This window comes from Mycteria americana, chromosome 2 (assembly GCF_035582795.1).
Source record: "Mycteria americana isolate JAX WOST 10 ecotype Jacksonville Zoo and Gardens chromosome 2, USCA_MyAme_1.0, whole genome shotgun sequence".
NCBI lineage: Eukaryota > Metazoa > Chordata > Aves > Ciconiiformes > Ciconiidae > Mycteria > Mycteria americana.
Window position 1 is genome coordinate 17,613,813 of NC_134366.1, and position 24,773 is coordinate 17,638,585.

Here is a 24,773-nt window from a genome sequence, read left to right on the forward strand (position 1 = left end):
TTTCAAAGGACTTTCAAACACTGCTTCATGTGGGATTTGTAAATTGTTTTGCTGTATGAATCACTGCGGCACCCAAGCCCGTTTCAGCCCGAGTCTGAAGCATGGTTTGTAGTTAAAAACACCATGCAGCTGTAATACAATAACAAAGCAGTTCCTCTGACTAAAACTGGCTTCACTCCTAGGGGCTTTTCTCTTGCTTTCTCAGTCACACCCTTCCCTTAAATCCCCTCCTGGGTCATGCAGCTGACCCCAAGTCCGGGGCCTTTAATGATTAGTCTAAACCAGCAAAATGATTTTCCAGACCAGAACATTTAGGGTTTGATATATAGATAAAGAGTGAGCTTTAGTACTGTCTCATTTTTGACTCATGAGCAATGCCTGACCTTACCGATGTGCCCCCAGCTGGTTTTCAGAAACCGAACTATCAGGGGAAATATTCATCCTCAAATTGCCAAGCACCGTAGGTGTCGTGTGGATGTCACCAGAAGGCCATGCCAAATGCACACCCACGCGCCCCTCCTCTGCCGTACCCCAAACTGCTGCGGCCCTTCAGGAGCTTAAACATCTGCAGCCTTTCTACCGCTCCTGGGTGCGTACACAGCTCACGGCTGTTGGCTTTCTTCCAGCCACGTGAGCAGCCGCAGACGGCAGCCAGCAAGGACCTGCGTGCACGGCCAGGCACGGCCAGCCCTCCCCAGCCAAGCAATGCTCTGCGGGACTGTGGTGTAATTCGGGATTGGGGTACTGCTAAGCAGGAGGGACATTTTCTGCAGAATGTACCTGTTTTCACCAGAATTTTTTGGAAGATTGAATTAAAGTAAGGGAATGCATAGAAATACATCTTTGCAGTAAACCAATTTGAAATTCTCAATTTTTGAATGTGATCCTTAAAAAAAAAAAAAATCCCTTTTTTTTTTTGAAGAAAACCTCAAAACCTGCAAAGAAATATTCCCCAATTTTCTCCAAATTTTCCCCAAACTGAAACTCCTGCCCAAGCCAGGCACTTTCACAGAAACAAAAGCAGTAACAAAGCTGGATCATTAACGTTGTGTAGAAGCCCAGTTTCAGCTGATTGTGTTGGAAATGTTCATACTTTCAATATCTTTTTCTTCTTTACCAGTTCTAATAAACCACGTAACTTAGTGGAAGGAGATACTACGACACACAGCAACCTTGGTAGTTCTCCTCAGTGCCCAGCAATCTCTCTTTAGCAAGCTAGGCGTCTGGTTGTGTCATCAATCCAGACATCACCCCACCTTGCAGTCCACCTTGCAGTACACAAGAGTGCCTATACGCTGCGCTAGCTCTACTTAGACCGGCATCCACTTCCAGTGATGAAAGTCTATAGGACCGGGTGTCTCTAGGCCAGGCATTCCAGTAAGTGAAATTTATTGTTTTAATATTCCTTTCTCCCATTTCTCCATCAAGGCATCTTCCATCACTAAATCAACATGACTCAGCCTGCTGCAGGAAGACAGAAAACAGGACAAGCGCAGACCATCTAAAAATAAAATGGAGCCAAAGAGGTCCTCTGCAATACTGAGTTTTACTACAGCACCAAGATGACTCAAGAGAGCTACTCTGTGAGGCCAACAGAAGATGCAGGCAGCAAGAAAAGTTTGTAATTGGTGTCAATATGACAAGAATGGGTGAAAATCATCCTGGTCTCTACGTTAAAGATGGAAATCTGAGGTCCTGCACAGAGCAGGAGCAGGCAATCGGGTCCCTCCAGCCCGGTGCCTTTATCATCACACTGGTCACAGAGGAGGGCAGGCAGGTTTGAGGGTGAGCATTTGCTCTGTGCTTTGCTCCCCTCTCTGAGCCCAAGACCACAAGGATAAAAGCATCTCCTGTCTCAGTGTCCACTCGCTGCCAGAGAAGGGAAAATTGGGCTCCACAACAGGCTGTCTTATGGATGGCCCAAATGTGCCACCCAAGGGGGAGGACAGAAACAGCATCTTCAGCCTCCCCACATGGGCTGTCCACGTGGGAGCCACTAGATCTGCCCCTCCCCATAAGTGGCCCGTCCAGCTGCTACAGGATACCTGGAAGGGCTCTATCTCTGATAATGCTGAAGGAGAGTAGTCTCTGATGGTATGTAGTGTACAAAAACCAGGGTAAAAATATGATCCAGAGGGTTTACAATCTAATTAAAGAGTTTAATTCTTTATACACACTGTAAAACTGAAAATCCAGGGTAGGTCCATTTGAAAACAAAGCAAACCAGATAAATGTGAGCTGTTTCACACTGGGCTATGGGTATATTTATGTGGAAGACTGAACAAATAAATTAGTGGTTTCTTTTCTGATAATGTAAATACTCCCAAGAACACTGGAGATCCCAGCAAAGTCATCTGGACGGGGATATAATGCAGTGCAGATGTGAAAGTGCTTGAAGGGAAAGAGGGAGCGTCCAAGCCTTTCCCGAGACTCTCCTAACACCCTTATGACAGTGATCTGCCTTAGTGTTGTTGTTGGCACGGCTCGCTCAGCAGCCGTCACAGCCCAGCTTTATAATTGAAGCTACAGGCCCAATTCATTAAAAGAAGATTTACTGGTGTTAAGAGGGTTTTGTTATAGATCTTGTTTTCATAAATGGGGCTCTATAGTGCATTATCCATGTGATTTACAGAGGAAAGAAAAAACCCCGAGTTATGGGGAGAAGTACATGTGAGCAAGGTCCTTGGAGTGAGAATAGTTTAGTATGGAAAGGAGATACGGATCTGGGGGAGAAGGAATGCAATCTCCTCCTAACTGCTGTGTCCCAGGAGATGTCGCAGCAAGACACCATTGCACTGGGGTTGTTGCGGTGCTCTGCTCACCGCTCTGCTCCTGCTACTGTCCTGTGGGCTCCAGCAGCTCCAGGGGAGGTGGAAGGTAGCGGGGGGAACCCAGCTCCCACAGCTCACTGCCTCCTAAGTGTAGCCTCTCCTGTCTCAGAGAACTGCTCAGCTAAGTGCTGAGACCCTGCAGAAGTCTTCTATACTTGGCGCGACTTTCTAGGCAGACTTGCAAGTACAGCCCAGCATGGTTAGCAGGGAGAGCTGCAGCTATAGTGCAAGTGGCTACGGGAGCCATAGGGCAAGAGACATGCTAGACATCTGGGTATGGCATGATAAATAATGTTTAGCAAATAGAGACCTAGTTAATATGGGTAGTGGAGTCTTGGGCGTGTCATGTCTCATCCTAAAATGGATGCCTAAAAAACCATGCTCCCCAATTCCCCCCCACCCCCCTTCCATTGACTACAAAGGGGGCCAGAGTAACTGGCCCCAACTGAGATGAAGTCCCTTCACAGGTCCTGATTTAAGGTCCTGATTTAATTGCAACGTTCAAATCCTGGTTGCCCGTGTGGCAGAATACAAACAGCCTGGCTACCTACAGTGGCCAGGAGCAACACAATGGATGGATCCAGATGTGGAAATCTAGAGGACAGACCAAAACCCTTCTAGTCCACTTCCTCCTCCCCTTAAAACAGCCCCCTATTGGTCTTTATGTCTAGAGTGCAAAATAATTGAGAAAAATATCCTGTTCCTTTACTGAACCCTTTAGGTTTCTGTTCTTAAAAGAGCAGCTAGATTATTTTATCAAAAAACTGGGGAAGCTTCTAATTTTTATTTTATTTTTTGTCTCTCAAAATCCATAAAAGGCAATCATGTAATTAACAAACCTAATGAGTAACACACAGCTTAGTATCAGCCCCTTTGGAGCTGCTCAAAATCCACAACACCCAGGAGTTAACAGACTTATAGTAGTGAACAAGGGAAATTGCTGTGTGTTTTGATTTATGATGCTATGTTATAGCTATTTTGCTTTTGCAATATCTGATATGCTGTAGTGACCTACAAGTGACACACAGCTTTTCCAGAAGGTGTCCTGTACACAACCAAGCATTTTCCCTCGACAGATCTTGTGCATACAAAACGTTTTCTGGAAACATTCATTCACATCTTTACAAGTGATTCACTTACTATAGGAATATCATAAAGGCCAAAAAAGTTTGTAGGCATTTTAATAAAAAGGAAGTGTGAGGTGAAGCATTTACTGCCTTTAATTTAAGTTGTTCATGTTTCTCCAGCAATCAGGAGCTAGTTTCCAGAGGCCCTGCAGGTGTTCGAGCGCACATTGGATTTGACAGGGTCTATTGTTTGTGCCAAGCAGTAGATTTTTAAGCAACATTTGGAAATGTTCACAGAAAAGGGCAATTTTGGACTTGTACAAGGGGAGTGATCGTGCACAAAACCCAAAGCTAAGCTTCACTTGCCCAATGGGAGAACAAGGAGCAAAGCCATCCTTATGAGTCATGAATTCAGTCAACTCAGTGTTCAAATACTGCATACTAGCTATAGGCTGCTCCTAAATTGCTTTTGACCAGGGACCACTGAGTAATTCTGATTAAGCAAAAATGTTCTAAATGGTCATAACCTGCTTGTGGTCAATTCACACACAAACAAAATAAAGATAAATCATCCAATGCAATCTTTATTCCAAGAAGTTTATTCTGTTCTAATCACATGGCAACACCCAGGTATATGTATCCAGTCACACCCCGCTGGCAAGCCACCAGCAACAGGACAACAGGAAAATCAGCCTTGATGCTTCAAACCCATGTTTTTCATTTGCAAACCTCTAAAGAACCATGTAGTGGAGGGGAAGATCCTGCATTTCAAATGCAAGCTGGCAGACAACAAGCAGTTAACTTGGACAATCCCCGCAGGAGTCGATCCACAGATGATGGCTGAAAACCATAGTTTTAGATCAATCATATTTGACAACCCAATTTCAGGGCTGGGCTTTTTCCATGTTGGAACTGTAAAGTTAGAAAGAGATTAAGAAGCCTGCCTAATAATTGGCATTCCAGCCTGTCAGAGTCATATTGCCGCACATAAAACTTCTATTAGATGAACAATACAAAGGTTGCCAAGACGAGTATTCAAAAGCTAGGCAATACCAGAAATAAGATAATTGCGCTCTGTTTTAGCACTTTGAATGACACAGCCATGTTATCCTTCTGTGGCAGTCATCACTGTACTGTCTGTCCTCCACGGGAAACAATTACTATTTTCAAGACAGTCTGTGAGATTAGCATTTCCATGAGTGAAGATCCCATCTATACTCACCCATATAAATCATGATAGCCAGAGCTTGCCAGAAAATTGATTGCTCTGTTTGAAGTGTGTCTCACCTGATTTTTCAGGATTTTTAAGCATGGCACCTCATCTGTCCAAAGCACAGCTCCCACTGGCTTTCAGTGGCACTGCCTACCTCTTCAAAGACCACTTGAATGATGTGCCCTGCGTCACCCGGGGACAGAGGCACAAGGACAATCCAGCTTTCTGGGGTGGTACTGTCCTTCCTATCCCCATGCTGCCTTGCTGCAATGTGCGCTTCCCTTCCATTTGTGCTCAGAGAGGATGGACTCTGTGAGGTACTAAAATCACAATCTGTAAATGTACTTTGAAGACTGCTCTGGTATTTCAAAGGCTGTTCTTTTGCTCCATGCTCTGCACTATAGCCAGTTCGTTTGCCACATTGCAAGCCCTTTCTAGAGGGAGAAAGAACTGTCACCCATCCCACCCCCCACCCAAAAAAGGACACTAAAGAATTTCAGGCCACAAGAAAAAAAGCATTTTTCATCCTTAACTTGAATCTTGGAAGTAGCCCAAGCTGGATGTCTGGCATGGAAAATCTCCTGCCCAAACATTTTTAAAAGTTTGGCAAAATCACAAAAAAGGAAGACTGGGGTCTTATAACAGGGAAAACTGTTCAACCCAAATAATAAGTAGAGCTGCTAGATCTCTCCAAAACAGCACTTGATATAAAATCTATAAGAGTTTCTCCACATAGGGTTCAAAGCTAATAGGCTAAGGACTGGTGTTTTATAAAGACCTAGAAGGACTGCAGAAAATCCTCTACATTTTCCTGTAGACATTCACTGAGATTAGACTGACACCAAGAGTTGTACTGAACTAAATCCACAGCCAAAAATTGATCGTGTCTCTTGGTTAATGTGAGCAGCCAATCTCTTCAGATTGAATCACTAGATTTTATTCTACACTAACAACCTGCAGGACTAATTCATGGACTATAATTGATCACTGGTGACAACAAGGTGACAACAAATATTCATGCAAATCAGCTTCTTTCTTCCTACAGATGGCTTCTTCAAAAATGTTACTGTTCATTTGCAGAAAGCCCTGTTTGGAAGAGAAAGGAAAAGCATTAGTTTGAGGCTGAGTGTCTCTGTGTGAGCATTGCCTCTCTTTACCTACTTTTCACTTTCTAAGGGCTAAAATGTGGGAACCGAAACAGTGATACGTGTTTTCCCTAAAGCCTCTTGCACTGCAGGAGAGAAGAGCTCCCTGAAGCCGGTTTGTGTAGATCTTTAAAATAATACTGGCTTACACATTAAAAGACAGAGACAGCTGCAGTGAAGGGCACTAGGCTTTTGATCTTAAAAAAAGAAGAACAAGGGTTTAAAGAACATTCATTTTATGCAAATAAATCTGTGCAGAAAAACAGTGTAAGAGAAATCTGTGCCCTTTAGAGACCGGGGAAAGCAGCTGGCCTGGCCAGGAAGCAGCCTGCAGGTGCTGGGAACCGTCCAGAGGGCGAGATTCTCAGCTGCCAGACTTAAACCTGGCCTTTGCCACAGCGGGAGCAGGAGGACGTGCTTGAGGAAGTGGGGCTCTTGTGGTAGCTGTCCCTGGAGAGATGTTCACCCCCTCCTGGCTCCAAGTGCTTGAAGGGAGTTGCTTGGCTCTTTGTATCTGTCAAATGCACATACCTATCAGGCTGGATGTTGCATTTGTCTTTTCTTGTGAAATAAGACTTAGTTTGAGAAATGTTTGTTCAGAGGTGGTGGCTGGCAGGCATTTCCCTGTAGGGCAGCCCGTGCTCCGATTTCAGTCAGCTCAGAAAAAAGTCAGATAAATGCTTCTGGAGAGCTGCAGAGGAGAGTCTGATCTATTACTCACGTGAAACAGAAGGAGTTTCTATTTGCAGGCCTTGAAACCTTTCCTGTTTATTTCTCATTTTTTTGTCCTGCTGTCATGACTATGGATTTTCTCCGTCTTCAGTGTCTTTTATATGAATACGCTGCCTTATCATAGGCAGTATTAGAAGGTGAGGGGAGAAGAGGAGACAAAAGGACTGCAACAGCCATGTGTTTCTTCCCACCCAGGCAGATATGAAGTGCTTGGCCTTCATCTCCCCCCTATAGTCTGTAACACCAAAGGGATCAGTATAGGTAAAAAATGTTATACTGAGTTGCGTGACTTGCAAAGGGCTGGCAATTCTAAGGCCGGTGTAACGAGCCGAGGCTAACACAGCACAGGTAATGTGATGGCACTGCCTGCCTTTTGTGTCACCACAGAGGAGGAGATGGACCAAGGCATCTGCCCATCTCCCAGTTAAGACAGAAAGAGAAGATGTGTAGAGAGCTGGAAAAACAAACATTTTAAGAAAAACAGATGAGAAAGACTGGAAAACACACTTATAAACATGTAGTGCTATTACAACCTTTTCCTACCTTCGGATCTCAAAATGCTTCACCATTTTATAAGATGGAAAGCACACAAAGCCCATTGCCAAGTTCACTGAACCTGTTTACATCAGAATCCAGGGTGAAAAATTACCTTCAAGCTACTGCAATCTTGAAATATTCCTCCTTCTTCCTCCCAGCTCACCTTGTGACATGTTTCAATATAAACGTCTCCTTCCCCACAAAAGAGGTTCACTGAGTTCAAAGGTTGGAGGAAGTCTAAGGTAAACTTGGGACTGAGATGGATTTCAGGAAAAATGGGGTTAATTTGGCAACATCTCTTTCAAACTTTGAGAGAAATCTGTAAGTGATGGGTGAGGCTACAGAGCAACTGGACAATTAATTGTTCAGTTCAGTGGGTGTTCCCAGTCATCTTGGGACCCAGCTCCCCATGAAACAAATGCCAAGACACAGCTTTCCTCCTCCAGCATCAAGCTGACATGCCTAATCCCTTCCCAGCTATTCTTTAGCCATCTCAACACAATCTACAATCAAAAACAAAGCCAACTTCCATAGACTTTCATTTTACTTACTGCCTTCAAGCTATTTTCCATACAAGTGTGAAATGTCAAATTTGCCTGCGCTGGGTCTGAAACCACAGGACGGGGATCGGACAATTCAGTTGTGGTATCACAGTCAAATGGGATTATGGGTTACATATTTGGGACTGGGATATAGGATGGCTGGCATGAAAAGGGCTATGGAGCTCTGGCTGTTATGGTTTGGCAAGTGGGAAGAAACTGTGGTTAATCCAATTTTGAAAACAGCCTCTTATTGCTTTGCCTCCATGAGAACCATCACTGGAATAAACCCCAGGTCTTTTGAAATATTCATTAAAAATAAAAGATTCTCCCTTGCCAGAAGAGCCCAGCAGCCTGGAGTATGTAAAATGAACCTCATAATCTGGGTAAGTACCAGGCAGAGCAGACAGTCTGGTTGCCATGCATTGGCTTTTATTCTTTTTTGAGATTCTGGATTATGTATCAGTCTTCCCTGCTAAAAGTATCCTAGTTTGTATAAATAATTTGACATTTGGTAGGAGTAGGAGAAATTGCGTCTGTATAGGCCATTAGTTGGAGTAAACGGATTACTAATTACTGGCATCCCAGTTTAAAAAGAGGAAGGAATTAAAAACAAAGGGTTTTGGCCAGAGTGCAAGGTGTAAATGAGAACAAGCCAGGCAAGACAGCAAAGGCAGGGAGGAGGGAAGGCTACGGGCAGAAAGCGGGATGCTCTGAAGGGGTTTACTGAAGAGTCAAATGTTGATGATGTTATTTTGGCCAAAGTGGGTCTAGAGGTGGTGTGTTCAGAACCAAGAGCAGATGTCAGTGAGGTAGAGACAGATGTTTTAAAAGGTCAGTGGTAGCTGATGCATGTGGTGACACTGCTGAGTAATTTCACATACATTTTGATGATCACTTCCTAGTCCTAGGAAATAATCTCATTCTGTAGTTGTGTATCCCCACACCTTTGGGGCAGTTGCTAAAGCAGAACCCACATGTCTCAGGGATGCTAGAAGGGCAAACTGTTGGATGGTGGTAGATGGACTGGCCACCTATGAAGAGAAATGCTGAGCCTGGTGCTGCAACGGGTGCCTCTACAGACGTGAAGGGAGCTGCTGAGGTCAGGTACATGCTCCTGAGTAAGCCTATCCTAAGGAAAGTCACAGTAAAAGTGGTTTCAGGACTGAGGTATATTGATACATGTCTCATAGGCAAATCCAAGGAAGCGGGAGCTCCAGTGGAAGAGTTTCTGAAATTTTTTACTCCTTCCAGGTCTGCCAAATGATGCTTCTAACAAACAGTGTGCCACAGCACCAGCTAGAGCAGCAAGCCACCACAGCTAATCTGTCCGGCCTCCCCACCCTCATCTGCCACTGGCTCTTTCTGCCCCTTTTCCAGGCTCCAGTTTAACACGAGTTGGAGCCCACCAGCTCCCGCCCATCCCATCTGTCTCCTGCCCAACCCCAACCTGTCCCTGAACGCTCCTGCTAAATCCTATTGCCCTATCACAGGCTGTTTGCATTTCAGCTGTCTCACAAGCCCCTTTAATCCCCGGTAAAGTTGCCCGGCCAGCAAACAACCCCCTCCCCGCTGCGCTCTTCCCTGTCCCCCATGCTGCTCAGTAGCCCCAGGGCCAGGATGAAGATGAGCTGGGTCAGGGTGACAACTGGCCTCCCTGCCAGCCTGGCCTGTCGGGGCTGAGCCGCTTGGGCGGGCTGGTCATGACAGGCCTGGCAGCAGCTTTTCAAGGACCACCCTGCTCCGCCACAGGGCCAGGGTCTCTCCTTCGCCGGTACCAGGTCAGCTGCCCGGGGACCCTCAGGACTACCAGTCCTCCTGCACCCTCTGCCTCAGCTCACCGGTGTGATTTGTGGGGGCGTTGATCCCCAGCACCCCGACCACGGTGTCCCCGCGTGCTCCAAGACCCTCGCTTCAGGCCTGCTGGCACCCCGCGGGGCCGGGCCCTTCTCCTTGGCCCTGCCCGCGATCCCCGGCCCGCGGCGGCCCCACGGCCGCTGAGCCGCCCCAGGCAGCGCCCAGCGGCCCGCGCCCCGCTCCCGGCCGGGCCGCGGCGCGCCCCGCAGGTGGCGCTGTTGCAGAGGCTGCCGCCGGCGGCCCAGGGCGGCGGGCGGGCGGTGCCCGCGGCGCGGCTGCGGCTGCGGCTGCGGAGGGCGGGCGGGAGGGAGGAGAGCCCCGGGAGGCGGCCGTCCGCCGCCTGCCTGGTGCAGCGCGCCCGGCAGGGACTGCGGCGCGGTTTTTTGCAAAGCTGCGAGGAAGGCCTGAATTTGCCTGTATTTACCCCTCTCTGAAAAAGCCCCGTGATCCTGAGGGACGCTGGGGGAGCCCCTAAGGAGGCTGTGGAGAGTGGGGCTGCCACGGGATGGGCAGTAGCCTTAAAGGCTTGACAAGCTATGGCCTCCTCTCATGACATTTTCCCTTACATAAAGAACACCAATAAAACATAAAAAGCAGAGTAATTTTTCACTGACGGACTTTCTTCTGCGGAAAACACACAAACAACCAACCAACTGTGGCAGCAAGCCCGAGGGCGGCCATCCCCCAGATGAGAGACCTGCAGCCCCCTGGCCACAGCGTCAGCACAAAATGGCACCTGCCCCAGCAGCAGCGCAGCAGCTCCGGGTGTGGGAAACCCTGGTGTTCCCTCCCAGACTTTGGCTTAGGGTCGGGGCACATCTCAGGAGGGATCGGGGTTGTGTGGCAGCCCTGTGCGGGGCGGCAATGACTGCCGGCCCTGCAGAGTTGTGGTGGCGTGAGGGCTGTGGCCCAGCGGCCATGCCTCTGAGGGGATTTGCAAGGAAGGGGTAACAGCAGCTCCTCGTCTCCACTTGGCTCCTCTGTGTGAGGGAGAAATGGAGAAGCGAGCCCTAAGCCCTGCTGAAGGGGTGCTCTGGGCTGGCCAGACATGAGGAGAAAGGGCCAACTCCCTGACGGGCCACTGAGGCCCGTGAACGTTTGTTGTGCCCTGCTGTGTAAAAACAGGGTGAACACTGAAAGGAGGAACAAGTGGTTGAGAAAGATACTCTGAAGTTAAGGGGAGGATACTTCACAGCTGTGATTTTTGTATCTTCTAATGTCTTCACCCTCGAGGATGAAGGTCTACACCCTCATGGGTGAAGCGTCCTTGAGGAGGACGTTGGGGAACGATGTCCGCTGCTGCCTTCCCAGGGGTTTCCACTGAAGAGCACAGTCAAGCCCTACTGTCAGAGCAAGAGTAGTGGTTACTGACCGCCTGTAAAGGGGACACGCAAGCCAACAATGACGCTCCAGTGAGGTTCGTGGGCTGACGGGAGATCAGAGGTCAGCTGCAGCCGTTTTAAACAAGTGATTCTCCTGAAAGGAGCTTTGCTTTTTTACTGCCCTGCTTGCATGTAATTGAGCTTTTTGTTTCCCTTCTCAGCTCGATCTCTTCGCTTCACTGCTCCACAGTTATTATGAACTCCTTCAGCTATTTATATGGTTCAAATGTACTGGCACTGCCTAAAAAAATCCTTAAGGTGGAGTTTTAGGAAATTGGTCAGAAGTCTTAGAAACCAAGTCATTGGGGATGGGCTGAACTTTGCTTTTTTCATCCAGCTGCCTGCTGTGTGTTTGTCAGATAGGGATTGAACTGAGAAAGGGTCCTGGAGTTCAAACGCCTTCCCTGCTGCAGCGAGGTGGAGCATGGCACAGGATGCAGCTTATCACAGATAACAGCTGTGTGTATCAGGGGTCTCCGCTTCCCTCTCCTGTGCTGCTTGCTCGGTTCCCTCCCTCTCCCACACACGCGGCGTGGAGGGAGGCTGGGGTAGGATATGGTTTTCAGTCCCATTAACAGCTCTTCAGCCAGCTGAAGTCTGTGTCACAGGGCATATCCTGCTGATTCAGCAGTAGAGGGCAGTTCCTATCTCAGGGGGAAGGAGAATAAAAAAGATAAATCTCCTTTGCCTTAGGAGGCATGAGTTACACCTTTCAACCCTGTCTGGGTGAAATATAGACCTATATTACAAAGCTCTACTGCTTCACTCACATAGTTAAGGCAGTATAATTTCTCAGCAGTCAACAAAACTGCACAGATATAAATGTAGTCACCAATATTTACCAACTACTGAATTATAACTTCAGCTGGAATAGATACTCCACTCTGTTGAGCTGTGTGCACACCAGGCTTTTGTGGTTGTGGTGTGAAAGTTTTTTTGGGGGAAACCTGGAGGGGTAAGCAGATGAAAAAAAAAGAAAAATTACTTTTGTGGGGGAAGAAAGGGGGGTTTTAAAGAGCATTTCAGAAGGTTTGAAATGTATTCACAATTGTTTCATTACTCCCACTTCTCCCAAATCCTCTTTCTAAATCTGTTATCAAAAACATTATCCAGGGGTTATTAAAACACCAACACCATAGCCAATAATAATTTGATAATGAAAATGCAAGAAATGTACACAGCAAGAAAAGGCACAATGTTCTCCATGAACATCCCCTTATTGCAAGAGTTGACAACACTCATGAATTTTGTTTTTCACTTCTCCCGGGGAATAAAGGATGATTTTTACATAAGGAATGTTTCTGTTTAAAATCTGGCCCAGGAGCTTGGTGGCCTCTCTTTGACTGTCCTGACTCCCCTCCCCGCAGTGACTGTGATTCTTGGGGGCAGGGGAGAGGGCCCTGTATTTTTGGCATGGTGCTGATATCCTTCAGGGGACCTTTGGCTGGAGTGACCGATTTGTATGAGAGCTGCTTAGGGTAAGGAGGGTGTTGCAGGAACGTGGAGATGTGCACTGAGAGGGAGAAGGAGCTGAAAAGTAATGCAGAAGGAAAAAAAGTTTTGTGGGTACTTTTCAGCCTCGGACACTTAAGAGGAGACTGAGAAGGGAAGGAAGTAAGAAAAGCAGCATATCACGAAGTGAAGAGAGCGGTGACATTTTACAGCAGCCGAAGATCTCCTCCACAGTGTTTGTACTCCTTTCATGTGGTGTTATCAGGGTTCTTTGCGAGGGTTTATTATCGTATTCTCCCAGACAGAAAGCAGACAGCCATCCTGTGACCCACATCCTGAGTTTTACAGCCCTCCTTGTCCTGTGCCATCTGGGGTATTTATAGTGTGACCCACCACTGGGAGAGCAAAGGACTTCCTTTATACTCTAAACATTATGCTACAATAATAATGAGAAACTGGGACAGATGACAAGCCTTTTTCCCACAAAATGTCATAACCCTGCCACTTCAAATGATGCGAGCTGGCTAGGTCACCGTGCTGTTTTCAGCGGGTTTCAGGTTACTGGCTGTTGTTGCTACTATAGTGATACGGAGGCTAAAGGCTGTACCTGCGGCAGTACACAGAAAGTGAGTCTAAATACTCTGCAGGCTAAATGGAGTAGGGAAGGGGTAAGAGGGGAAGCTGAAGCACCCCAGTTAGGGCAACATCTGTCCACCCAGCACTTCCCAAGGACTGGCTGTTAAATCAATGGCAAAACGAGATACAGCTAGCCCTTGAAGTACACTGCTGCAGAGCGGTAGTATATCCCCTCAAAGAGATTTAAGGGCTTTTTTCCTCTTGTTTTTGGCAAACATTTGCCTTGATCTCGGTTATCTTTACAAGAAATTTTAAGGGGTAAAAGGAGGGAGTTGGCTTCCTTCCTTTCTGCATCACCCCCCCGAGGTATGACACTTCTGCAGGCTGGCATAAATGGTGCAAAGGGACTCCCAGGGGGCTGTTTTTCTTTCCCCCAACAAAGGGAAGATTCAGAGCAGAAGAGAGAGAGAGATAATACAGCTTCAATTGAACGTGGGCATGCATACCATTGTTACCCACGAAAGGTCAAACATGTTCTAAGGCTGTAAGAGGTCAGTGGGAGAGATAAAGAAGATGAGGTGCATAGAGTAAGATAAGAGCTAAAGGTCTTATACGATTAGCCAAGGGTCAGGCATGTGTGGGCTAGTGTGGCAAAGGGTGAGTGAGCTGGTGGCTCTCCAACTAGTGCTGGAGAGGGGGCTGAAGGGAAGACCTGCAGCTGGGAGGGTTTCTGGTTGACTTAGCAGGAAACCTTCTGAGTGAGGGCTAGCTGCAGCCACTCATCCTTAGCTGCCCCTGTGTTTCCCGCTGACTTGCTTTGCAGGCCAGGGTGGGCCTGAGCACCTACAGATCTGTCTGGAGGGAGTATAGACTATGTTGGCCAGCCCTGTCCCTGTCTGATGGCAGACAGCAGAACATCTGACCGCCTGAAGCATGGCATGGGAGTGCTGGCCAGGTAACATCCAAGAGCAAAAGAGAGAGATGGGTCCCTGCTAGTGTCAGGCAGCACCAGCCTTGATACAGCTGCCCATCTCTTTGCAGAGAGGGTGGGTGCAGGTGGGTCGGAGCAAGCGCAGAAAGGTCTCTGCCCTCATGCCTTCACCTTTCCTGCTGGGCTGTGTGTGTAGGCTCCCCAAGACATGTCCAGCCCCTTGCTTTGAAGCATCAGGTCTTGGGGTAGCAGGACAATTTGGTCCCTAGGCACTCTGGGGACTTCCTCCTGTTGTAGCTGATAGCACACAGGCCAGTTCTGTTATGTATGTGGCTACTTCTGGGAAAAGTAATGAACAATATGTGTGTATTGATGCAGGGACCAAAACTAAGGTGAAGAGTAGAAACAAAAAACCCACCCATAAGCAATTGGAAAGAACTGAATGCCTGCCTTCTCCTACCGGCAGAAAAAAGTAGGAAAAATTGGTTTCTAGACTCAAATTGGGTGGAAGATGGGATTAAGCTGGATTAGAGATTCTTCTACTTCAAGCAGGTGGGGAAGGAGAAGGTATAGTGAGAGCAGATTGGCTGGATGATGGAAAGAAAAGGAGAACAAAACTGCCACAATGATTTCCATCTTCAGCCTCCCCAGATCTGTTGGGTCTTTTTTTCCACAGGTTTGTTGGATACAGGAGAGGAGTACCAGGATGAATCCGTTGCTTCTACATAGCAATATATGTGAGCATGACAGTAAGGTCTAACCTGCTTGTGACCCAGTGACAAAAGGCAGACCTGCACATTCTAGCCATGAGCAGCCTACACTTTTGCCTGAAAAAAAATCTTTTTTTTCATATATTAACTTGAAGACTTAGCTCTCTTGAAGTCCTATCAGCACAGATACAGAGCATGCCATTCTTTACTGCAACGTAGCCAAAGTAAACTATCCCAGTGCCATATCAACTTGTGCAAAGGGAGTCGAAAATACTCATATGGAGTGGAAAATGCTCTGACACCGTAGGTTTACCCCGTGCAGATGGCTGGTTGCCAGGCAGTAAAGGAGGAATCGACTCTCGCACAGAGGCAGAACATACCCTAAAGGTAGCAAACAAACAGAACACGACTTCGAAATGAGTGACCTACAGTCTGTGCTGATCTGAGAAAGTGCGGATGTGGAAAGTAATTCTTTCAAGTAAACACAATTTCTGTACCTGATGGTGTAACAGGCCAGTCACAACATCAGGTTTTGAAGTAGCAGTCCCCTGCAGAATACTGCAGCCTTTTAACACTTCACCAATGCATTTATCTTTCTCGAAGGCAATGCAAACATCAGAGCACATGCTCCATTTTGCCCCATGATAACAACATCAACAACATCACAGAGGAGTGTATCCATGCAAAATCTTTATTTGGAGAATGTCTCCTCTTGAATAACAGCACCCCTCCAGTTTACATGTAAGCCCAGAAACACAGTATTTGCATTGTGCAGAAAAAAATACAAAGAAAATTCTTAAAACACATTCATCTTCTGATATCATATAAACAGTATTGTAATTGCTTACCCCTGTTTCCTCTCCTTTTATCCCTCTAAATCTGACTTTGTGCTAGTTACAGCAGAAAACCATGGCAATGCCATAGTATTAGTTTTGGAGATAGGCCGCAATATCTTGAAAGTCAGAGTGGACAATTATCTGCATTGTATAAGGACAAAGACACAAGGATACTGATATACTGTCTAGCACATATATCTCCTTGTTTTCCTTCCAGGTTAGGAATGGCTTTTGGAATGATTCTGATTATTTTCTCTGCTGGTGCAGAGCTCAAAAGAAGGCTGAGATTGCTGCTGTTGAGGGTGGAAAGTTCCTCCTTCATTTTATAATCTGTATGTTATTGCGGTTTCTCTTGGCTGGGAAATTTCATTTTTATTTCTAATCTCAGCCATGTGTCGGTTAGTTCTGACTTAAGTTCCCTTCACCCTCTCCCTGCTGTGCAGCTCTGCAGGCCATATTGCAAACATATTTTTCAGCATGGGTGGGAGGTAGCATTGCGGTTTTGGGCTTTGCTATTGATATCAGGATTTCCCTTTTTCTTTGTTTGAAACATTTTTTTCTTTAAAAATAGAGTTGATGGTAAACAGCTTTCATTTAGTCCCCAGGGGGAGGTGCAGTGAACATTTTCATGCAAGTTTGAGTGAGAATTAAATCACAATTTCCCAACTTTTCTAATGAATTCAATGATATAGTCATCATCTGATGAAATCTTCAGCTTGATCCTTTATTGGGATTATGCAGAAGAATAGAAGTTTAAACTTTGTAGACTCCACTTGTAATTAAATCTCACTCCAGTAAATTAGGACTGCAGCATCATGGTTTATTGCCAGTGGAGGGAAATTAGGGGATCGTTTGATCCCCAACCAAGAAAATACCAATGTCCTCCAAAAGGACAGCTTTACAGAAAACATTCAGAAGGCTGACAAGCTGTCAATCCTTTCTATTCCTTTTAACACTGTTTTGTCTCTCTTCTTTGAGCTGATGGCTCCTGCCAAGTAAAGATTCACTCCTCACATATACTTACTTGCCTCTATCAGATCTTGAACCTGGACAAAAGTGCCCACTTTGCACTTGCAAGAACTTCTACCACTTAAAATGCAAGAACATTTCACTTCTACTTTTCTCCCGCTCACTCCACTAGTTTTTCCTTTGAAAAGGGCAGTGAAGAAAATGTCAACATTTTAACCCAAAGAGAAGGTCGAGTACTATACAGCTAACATTCAGCTGGCTGTCCATGTGGCAAAGGCAACAGAATGTTGACCTTAGATATTGATTTCTGATATTAAACAAACAGAAATATTTTACTAAATTCCAATATTTACATGTAAATAAGCTTGATGGGACCGGTTGTTTTCGAAGGGTGACAGATTAATTCTGTTATTTGACCACTTTAAGCATATGCTGTCCTTAATTTTTTTCCAAGAGTTATTGGATGTTTCAGTATATGGATTATTTGCTGCCAACATCAGGAGCTGAGTCAAGGAAACTGGATGGAACTTTTTATCAAAAGATAAGGGATAGTTTGCAGTGAAGACTAACCTGCCATAAAACCTGTGGTATGAAATACAACAGTCCTTCTTATGCCTAGGGAAGGTTTCTCGAGCGATGCTTAGTCAGGCATATCGCTGGGCATTTCAATCGCCAGCGAGCGTGAGTCATTCCAAGGGCTTTCCCTCCTTTGCCTCCCCCATCCCACCCCATTTAGCCGTGATGGCAGCGGGGTCTGAAACACAGCCTTAGGAGCTCTTCCCAGACCACGCTTCTGTCTGGTGCAAAACGCCCCTAGCAAGGAGACTGGCGTGGGATCCGAAAACAGCGGTTCTTCGTGGAAGCAAACTTCCATGTCGTGCTCAGGGGAGCCGCAGGAGGGAGCGCTGGCACCTCCGCAACCGGGCGTCTCCGCGCAGCCCCGCACCTCCCTCCCGCCGCAGCCCCGCACCTGCCTCCCGCCCCAGCCCCGCACCTCCCTCCCGCCGCAGCCCCGCACCTGCCTCCCGCCGCAGCCCTGCACCTCCCTCCCGCCGCAGCCCCGCACCTCCCTCCCGCCGCAGCCCCGCACCTGCCTCCTGCCGGAGCCCCGCACCTCCCTCCCGCCGCAGCCCCGCACCTGCCTCCCGCCGCAGCCCCGCACCTGCCTCCCGCCCCAGCCCCGCACCTCCCTCCCGCCGCAGCCCCGCACCTGCCTCCCGCCCCAGCCCCGCACCTCCCTCCCGCCGCAGCCCCGCACCTGCCTCCTGCCGGAGCCCTGCACCTGCCTCCTGCCGGAGCCCCGCACCTGCCTCCCGCCGCAGCCCCGCACCTCCCTCCCGCCGCAGCCCCGCACCTCCCTCCCGCCGCAGCCCCGCACCTGCCTCCCGCCGCGCCCGCCGCCGCAGCGCCGGGGGCTGCCGCTCTCTGCCCGCATCGGCCAGCGAAGCTGGGCTCGGACGATGCAGTAGCCCCCGCAGCTCACGGGTGACTCTTCTTTCTCGGATAGAAGATAAGAGCCTGAAACTTTGGGTTAGCTGTTTATCTTCCTGGCACCTTAGCACTGCCACCAAGTGCTGTTACTGTCGCTAACCCCTTAGGCTGACTATCCATTCTGGATTTCAGCAGGGTAAATGGAAGGAGATGGCAGGTCCTATTTAGCTATCCATCTCCCGAGCAGTCTCCCCATTAAACATTTTTGAAATGTATAATCCAGGCACGGGGTTTTTGCATGAATTTCTGGGAATGCTCGTGAAACTGGTATCTTCCCACCCAAGCACTTGGATAACCTGTCCACCAGCCCCAGCTTCCCCAGCCGCACAGCAACAGCACAAGCTGGATACACAACAGCTTGTAACAAGGTGATCTCTGAGGTTCTAGCTCTGCTCTTCCTCCTGAGAATAAAGATAAATGCAGAGTTCTTCACTGCTGCTCTGCAGTCACACGACCGCATTGCAGGAGGCACTGGAAACAGACTGCCACATCCTCCTCCTCTCCATCCACTCAGCCCTGAGCTCCTGCCGTTGCCATTACCAGTGACAGCTGTTGCCATGACAGTTTTACGCACCCATTGAAACAGCCACTGAAAGTCACCATTTACTGGTTTTTTAACTACAGCTGGTGTAAAAGGAGCTGTCTGTTGACTGCTGGTTGCAACTGGCAAAAGGCTTCTGGAAAGGTGTTCAGCTGTGGTACCATCCAGCCCATTCCGATAGCTGACGTTTTAATTATGGCACAGGTACTGTAGAAACACTGAGCCACAATCATTCATAAAACTGTACTCCATGTATTTCTTAGTTGTCTGTATCATAGTATGAAATGAACCAGCCAGTGTTGTTAGAGGAATACACCATTTTTAAAGCAGTACTAACTCTAATCTTTCGCCCACTGGTCAGTCTCATACTACTGCAAACCAAAACTTATTAACTTCCTAGGTTTTAATTTCTCGTTCTTAGCCAATAAAACCTTCCCTGCAATATTGCTACTTCCTATTTATTTCCTTTTTTCTTTTTTTTTTTTCTCCCTTGAGATCTTGGCTGGGTACAAGATACAAGCATTGGAAAAGTAGTTACTTGACCTGACTGATGAAACAGACATGTTGCAAAATCAGTTAACCCCCTCCCCATCAGAAGAAAATAAAATCCACAGAAAACTCTTGCTCCACAGAGATGTGAACTGAAGGTGGCAGGAGTGGTTATATGTGACAATTTACAGTTCTCCAGAAATCAAGGATAAATTAAAACTTTAAAGTTATTGCCAGGCATCTCAGCTTTACTAGTAAGTGGGATGATGAGAGTTGAAGCAATTCTTTTTAAGAACTGTTTCTTTATGGGCAGAATTGGGGCGGGGAGGCAGGGGAAGAAACATGTTTTGTAGCATTTACTAGCCCCCAGATGTCCTAGATGGTGATGAAGAAAGGTGGATATAGTAAGAGTGGTGGGAACAGTTTGTCAACAAGTATTTCTGCACAGCATGCACAAGAGTTAATAAAATAAATTATACACCACATTTTCTTTTCAAACAAGCTTTAAATAGTCCATATGTAACAGAATCATGTGTTACAGACAAGAAATTCCTGCTGCCAAAACACAGGATGAGTGTTTTTCCCTGTTGTTCTTTCCAAATTACAGACTTAGGAAAAAATATTTCAAGAAATTAGAAGATTTTAAAAAATAAAATTATGCTAAAAACCAGAAAAGGCCAGTAGAATACACCGGTGAAGTACATGAACAAGTCATCAGAAGAATGTTAGTACACAGGTACTTACAAAAAAACACACAGGAGTGGACATAAAGGCTTTAAAGACACAGATACTATGCAGGCTAGTTCAGTATCAAAGAGCAGAATGCATAGGCTTTATTATAAACTCTGTAATTCATGCATTTCTGTGTGCAGATAAAATATACTTAAAGCCATGTATTTAAATGCCATCAAGAAGACACCTGAACTCCTCCCCAGCAACATCAGTTGACTTCAGGGAAGAATTAAACCCAGGTTTTTTTATTTTTATACACTGGCCTAATCCAAACCCATAATGTGTAAAAGGGAACAAAGTAAAAGAAAGCAACCAGGTATTTTTCTGAGCTGCTCAGAGACACCGGGACAAAGATCCAAACCCGCTTTTTGGTAATCACTGTCACTGGTATGTAATGGCAGCAACACCAGCCCAGACGGTTCTCAGCTGTGTTTCAGAAAGTAGCTCCAAGAAGAACGATCCAAGGGTTGAGTGCGGAAAAATAGAAATTAACCCTGTAGTACATACATACATACATACATAGATGGCTCTTTTCAGAACAAAATAAGGTAGGACTACTGAGTATGTGGCAATACGGAGTGTGCATTAAGATATACAAGTGAAATCTGCTTGGGGCACCTTCACTCAGAGGGATAAGTCTTCTTAAAATATAATAATAATAATAATAATAATAATTAATAATAATACTTCTTTATACTTGCCACTTGTTAGCAATTGTTTACATCGTAGAAAAATAGATAGTATTCTGTAACAAGAAATATAGTTACTTTGTTAAAATGGGCTATTTTAAACCAGCTACTATTCTTTCATATAAAGAATTTCTAAACAGCAAAACAAAAATAGGTAATACTGAGTGCAAAACAGCCAGTGGTATACTTTGCATTGGTTTGAAACACTAGTTGCCAGCTACTATAATTACACGTTCTGTACACTGTACTACAAAAGTCTTCCATCTTTTATAAGCTTTGGGGTTTTTGCTTTTCTTCTCTCTAGGTGGCAAGTAAGTATTTAATCCGAGTAACTTCAAACTCTGGAAGTCAGAAATAATTTCACAATCAGTCTTCGCTACCATTCTCTCCCATTCCTTCCCCCATGTAGTGCAGCAGCACTTTCTACTTATGCCCAGAAATCCCTTAAGTTAAACAAAGTTTAGACTGTAGATACTTATAAGTTTAGCTTATAAATTCACATTCTTTTAAAAATCATTTCACTAATCTCCCACGCTTACATTTACACCAAAGAGAAAGCTCAAAAGCCTCACTTCATGCATTTCATCATCCCTGCTGAAGACTGAAATAGAGTTCAGATAAAAACTCTTTGCCAATGGTAGGTATTAAGTCTTAATGCTACAAAGCCAGATGGTTCCAATGTAGAAGGCAGATTTTACTGTGGTCTCCGCAACAGTTTCAGATATGAATAGCTAATTCCTAGTGGCAGTGGTAAAGGCATTATGAGTACACCATGAACACCACAAATGGAGGCAATTTCCAAGCATCAAACAAAAAACAAACAAAAAGCACCGAGAAAAAAAATCAGTGAAACATTCTTAGTAGACCAGAAATCTCTATTCTCCTCTTTGTTCAACTCACACCTTTTCAACTTTGGTGGGGTCATATGTATCTGAAAAAAGACAAGAAAACACTATTAATAATGTATTGTGAAATCTATTCAACTTTGCTAGCTGCAGAAATGAGACATCTTTTCCCTAGTTTTTTTAAAAGAAGAAGCTAATACTGGACTTACAGCCTTAAAGATACATACTACATTCTTGACCCAAATTCTGTACTTACACCAGTGCAATTTGGGAGCAACTTGGATCAAATGGATGCATATATAATTTGGGAAACCTTGAGTAGATAGGAACAAGCACACTGAACTGATTACTTCTAGTTTTCAGATGCTTTGTCAGGGAGAGAAAGACATAAGATTTGCCCCCCTCGTACTGAACACTAAGGACAGGTCAATGCTTTAAGCATCCTAGCAGGGTGTTTAAGGCTGGCTGAAGAAGTCATGATGCCATCCAGTCATCAGGGTCTTTTCATTCGATTGCAAATCCTTGGTTTCAGATTAATTCAACAGAATACGGGAAAGCACAGCTGCGTTGCATCACTATGGTTAGACGGTCTCGCTTCAGTCTGCAAAACCGCAGCTCACATTTTGAACATTATTCACTAAAGCACTGGACTGGCTTACTAACATTGGTCTTCATTTTCCGCCTACCTGTTGTCAGTTCACAGGACAGACCACACTTGGTTTTTCTTCTTCTGAAGCCCCAAGGACACTCTTCTATCAGATTTTTTAATTGGATTTATCCCAACATTGGCCATGAAGTGAGCAGACATGAGCCTTTTTCTTCACCCTTGTGACTCTGAGATAGGATTGCAATTAAGGGGCTTTGCCTTGTGAGATCTGCCTGCCCTGTGCCATCATGGACATGTCTGACTTACCCTAGGCTCCTTGGGATGCACGGTCATGGCATGGAGGAACCAGGGCTACCTACGGAGGAGTCTGTAGGTACACAGAGGCCTGGACAAACTGGCACTGCAGCCCATGCTACCCTGTGCTACTTGCTGGTTTTACACAACCTGGGTATCTGTGCTAACCTTAAATGTCCCTCCAGTAGGCTGTACTCCGCAGCACTCGCATTTAAACAGTTGAGCATGAAAATAGTTGCACACATAAATATCACACTTTGGAGTAAAACGTTCACCCTCAGGACTTTTATGTTGATGTGAGTGAATGTCTTCCTTCAAACAAGCATAAAAATCCTCAGAGGGAAATTTTTACTCCTGTGTGCAAGTGGTCCATCTGCAGCATCCAGACTCATATCAAGGGGGGACTGGCTAGAAAGAACTTTTGGATTTGGCCCCAGTGGGTGGATTCCTGGTGTAGGATGCTTTATCGCTTCTCTTGCCCACCCTCCTCAAATTGCTAGGCCAGCCAAGAAGGGAGTCTGTGCCAGCAACACCTATGTTTTCAGAACTGCTTATCACTATTCAGCCTCTTCTGGTATTTCCAAACTTCAAGAACAGACACCACATGAATGCAAAAAAAATCAAGAGGAAAAAAGCTTTTGAGGGCTAGTGCACTCCAGGATAACACTGCGTCTTTCTAAGCTTAATGCACTGATGGTGTGGGAAGATGCAGTAACATTTTTTCAATTGTAAATATTTTGCCATTTAAACTGCTAGAACATACAAAAATTCTGAACTGTTCGCTGCAAGGCTGACCTAAGAATAAAAATGGATTCTGAATGGATTTCAGAAACCTGATTTTCCTAAGGCCAGGCACATTCACACTAATAGAACTCCCCACAAAATTGCAGGTGCTCACTGAGTGGCAGGGGGGAGAAAATCAGGTCACAAAACACGGAGCCTCTGCGTGGCTCAGTTTATTCCTTGAAAGCTTACCCACAACCTCAGCACCTAAACCAAGGACACAAAAGGGCCAGACTGCCAGGCTATGTCACACTTCTGGGGGGACAAACATTGGAGTTCTAGCACTGATACAGAAATGCTGATTCAACATTTGGTTAAGCTCGTTTGAAATGCTCTCTACAGAAACAAAGCCAGATCAGCAGCCTCATGGAAGCGGTCTTCACACAGCAGTGGAGAAAAGACATCCAGTGCATTTGGGAACATTTGGAGATATTCTTCTAATGGCAGTATTTGCATAGTAAGATGAGCTTCTTGCACTGAGTTTCAGCACAGCTCTTACTCTGAGATGACTGTTCATCTGCCAAGCTGCATTATACATGTGAAAGCCTGTTTCTGCTAAGGCTTCTAGCCTCTGCGACAGGCCCGGTCTGCAATTGTAAGACTAACATCACCCTACCTCACTCCAAATAGAATGGCCTTTAGAAATACTTACTCCTTAAAAGCAACAAATACAGTAGTTTTCCAGGATCAACGCTCATTTTGGCTTTCAATGGTACCAGTGAGCTAGTCTGGAAGTTGGCGTGAGGGCTTACAGAGGAAGACACAACATCAAGCCTTTCTACAAACGTGAATCTTCAGTCCTGCCTCGTTAAGGTAAGGTGAAGATGTTGTGGCCCTCAACAAATCAGGGTCTCTTTGGATGGGAAGAGGCCAGCGGAGGAGATGCCTTCCCGCCCTGCGTGAGCGCGTTACCCTGCGGTACTGGATGTGCGCAGCGGGACGGGACGTCCACGCTACCCAGACGTGGGGAGGGCTGTTACGTCTGCGAGGGAACTGCTGCAGTGGGAACACGCTGCAGAATACAAGCCTGGCATTGTCAGCAAGAGGGATAAATTTAGACCTAATTTACTGCAGAATAACTCTCCAATAAAACACACACAATCTGTTTTGATACATCCCTGAAGTCATGTCACCACAACAGTTATTTCCTTCACGCCGGCAGAAACCCCAAGGGAGGAAAGCATATGAAACGCATGTGGGGCATACTAGACCTGATGGGTACAAGGGAGCTGAATTAGCCTGTTTGGAAAATCTGTCCTAGAGAAATACAGTTCAGAGCAGAAAGAGACACAGAGCTGTGTGATACAGAAAAAGACATGAAGGGAAAGGCTGCAAGACTGCAGGAGCCAATAGAACTCATACAAATATTTCTCTTCAGATGGAAATACATAAATCCACTTTAAAGTATGCTCCATTTAATTTCAGTCCCTCTGTACTGGAAAACTGTGAACAGATTTATATCGATGAGGTTTAATGGATAACCTGTGCAGATTTCACGGTAGAGTGTCAGCTGTTACATAGAGGA

General features: G+C 46.0%; 1 protein-coding gene across 1 annotated transcript in view; it reads right to left on the minus strand.

Moving 5' to 3' along the window:
• Window positions 1-19,789: 19,789 nt before the first annotated feature.
• Window positions 19,790-24,773, minus strand: part of JCAD (junctional cadherin 5 associated) — a 66,655-nt gene continuing 61,671 nt past the window's right edge. The window contains exon 4 of the mRNA XM_075492558.1: window positions 19,790-21,650. Coding sequence (XP_075348673.1) covers window positions 21,616-21,650 — 35 coding nt within the window. The 3' untranslated portion in view covers window positions 19,790-21,615. The remainder of the gene's footprint in view (window positions 21,651-24,773) is intronic.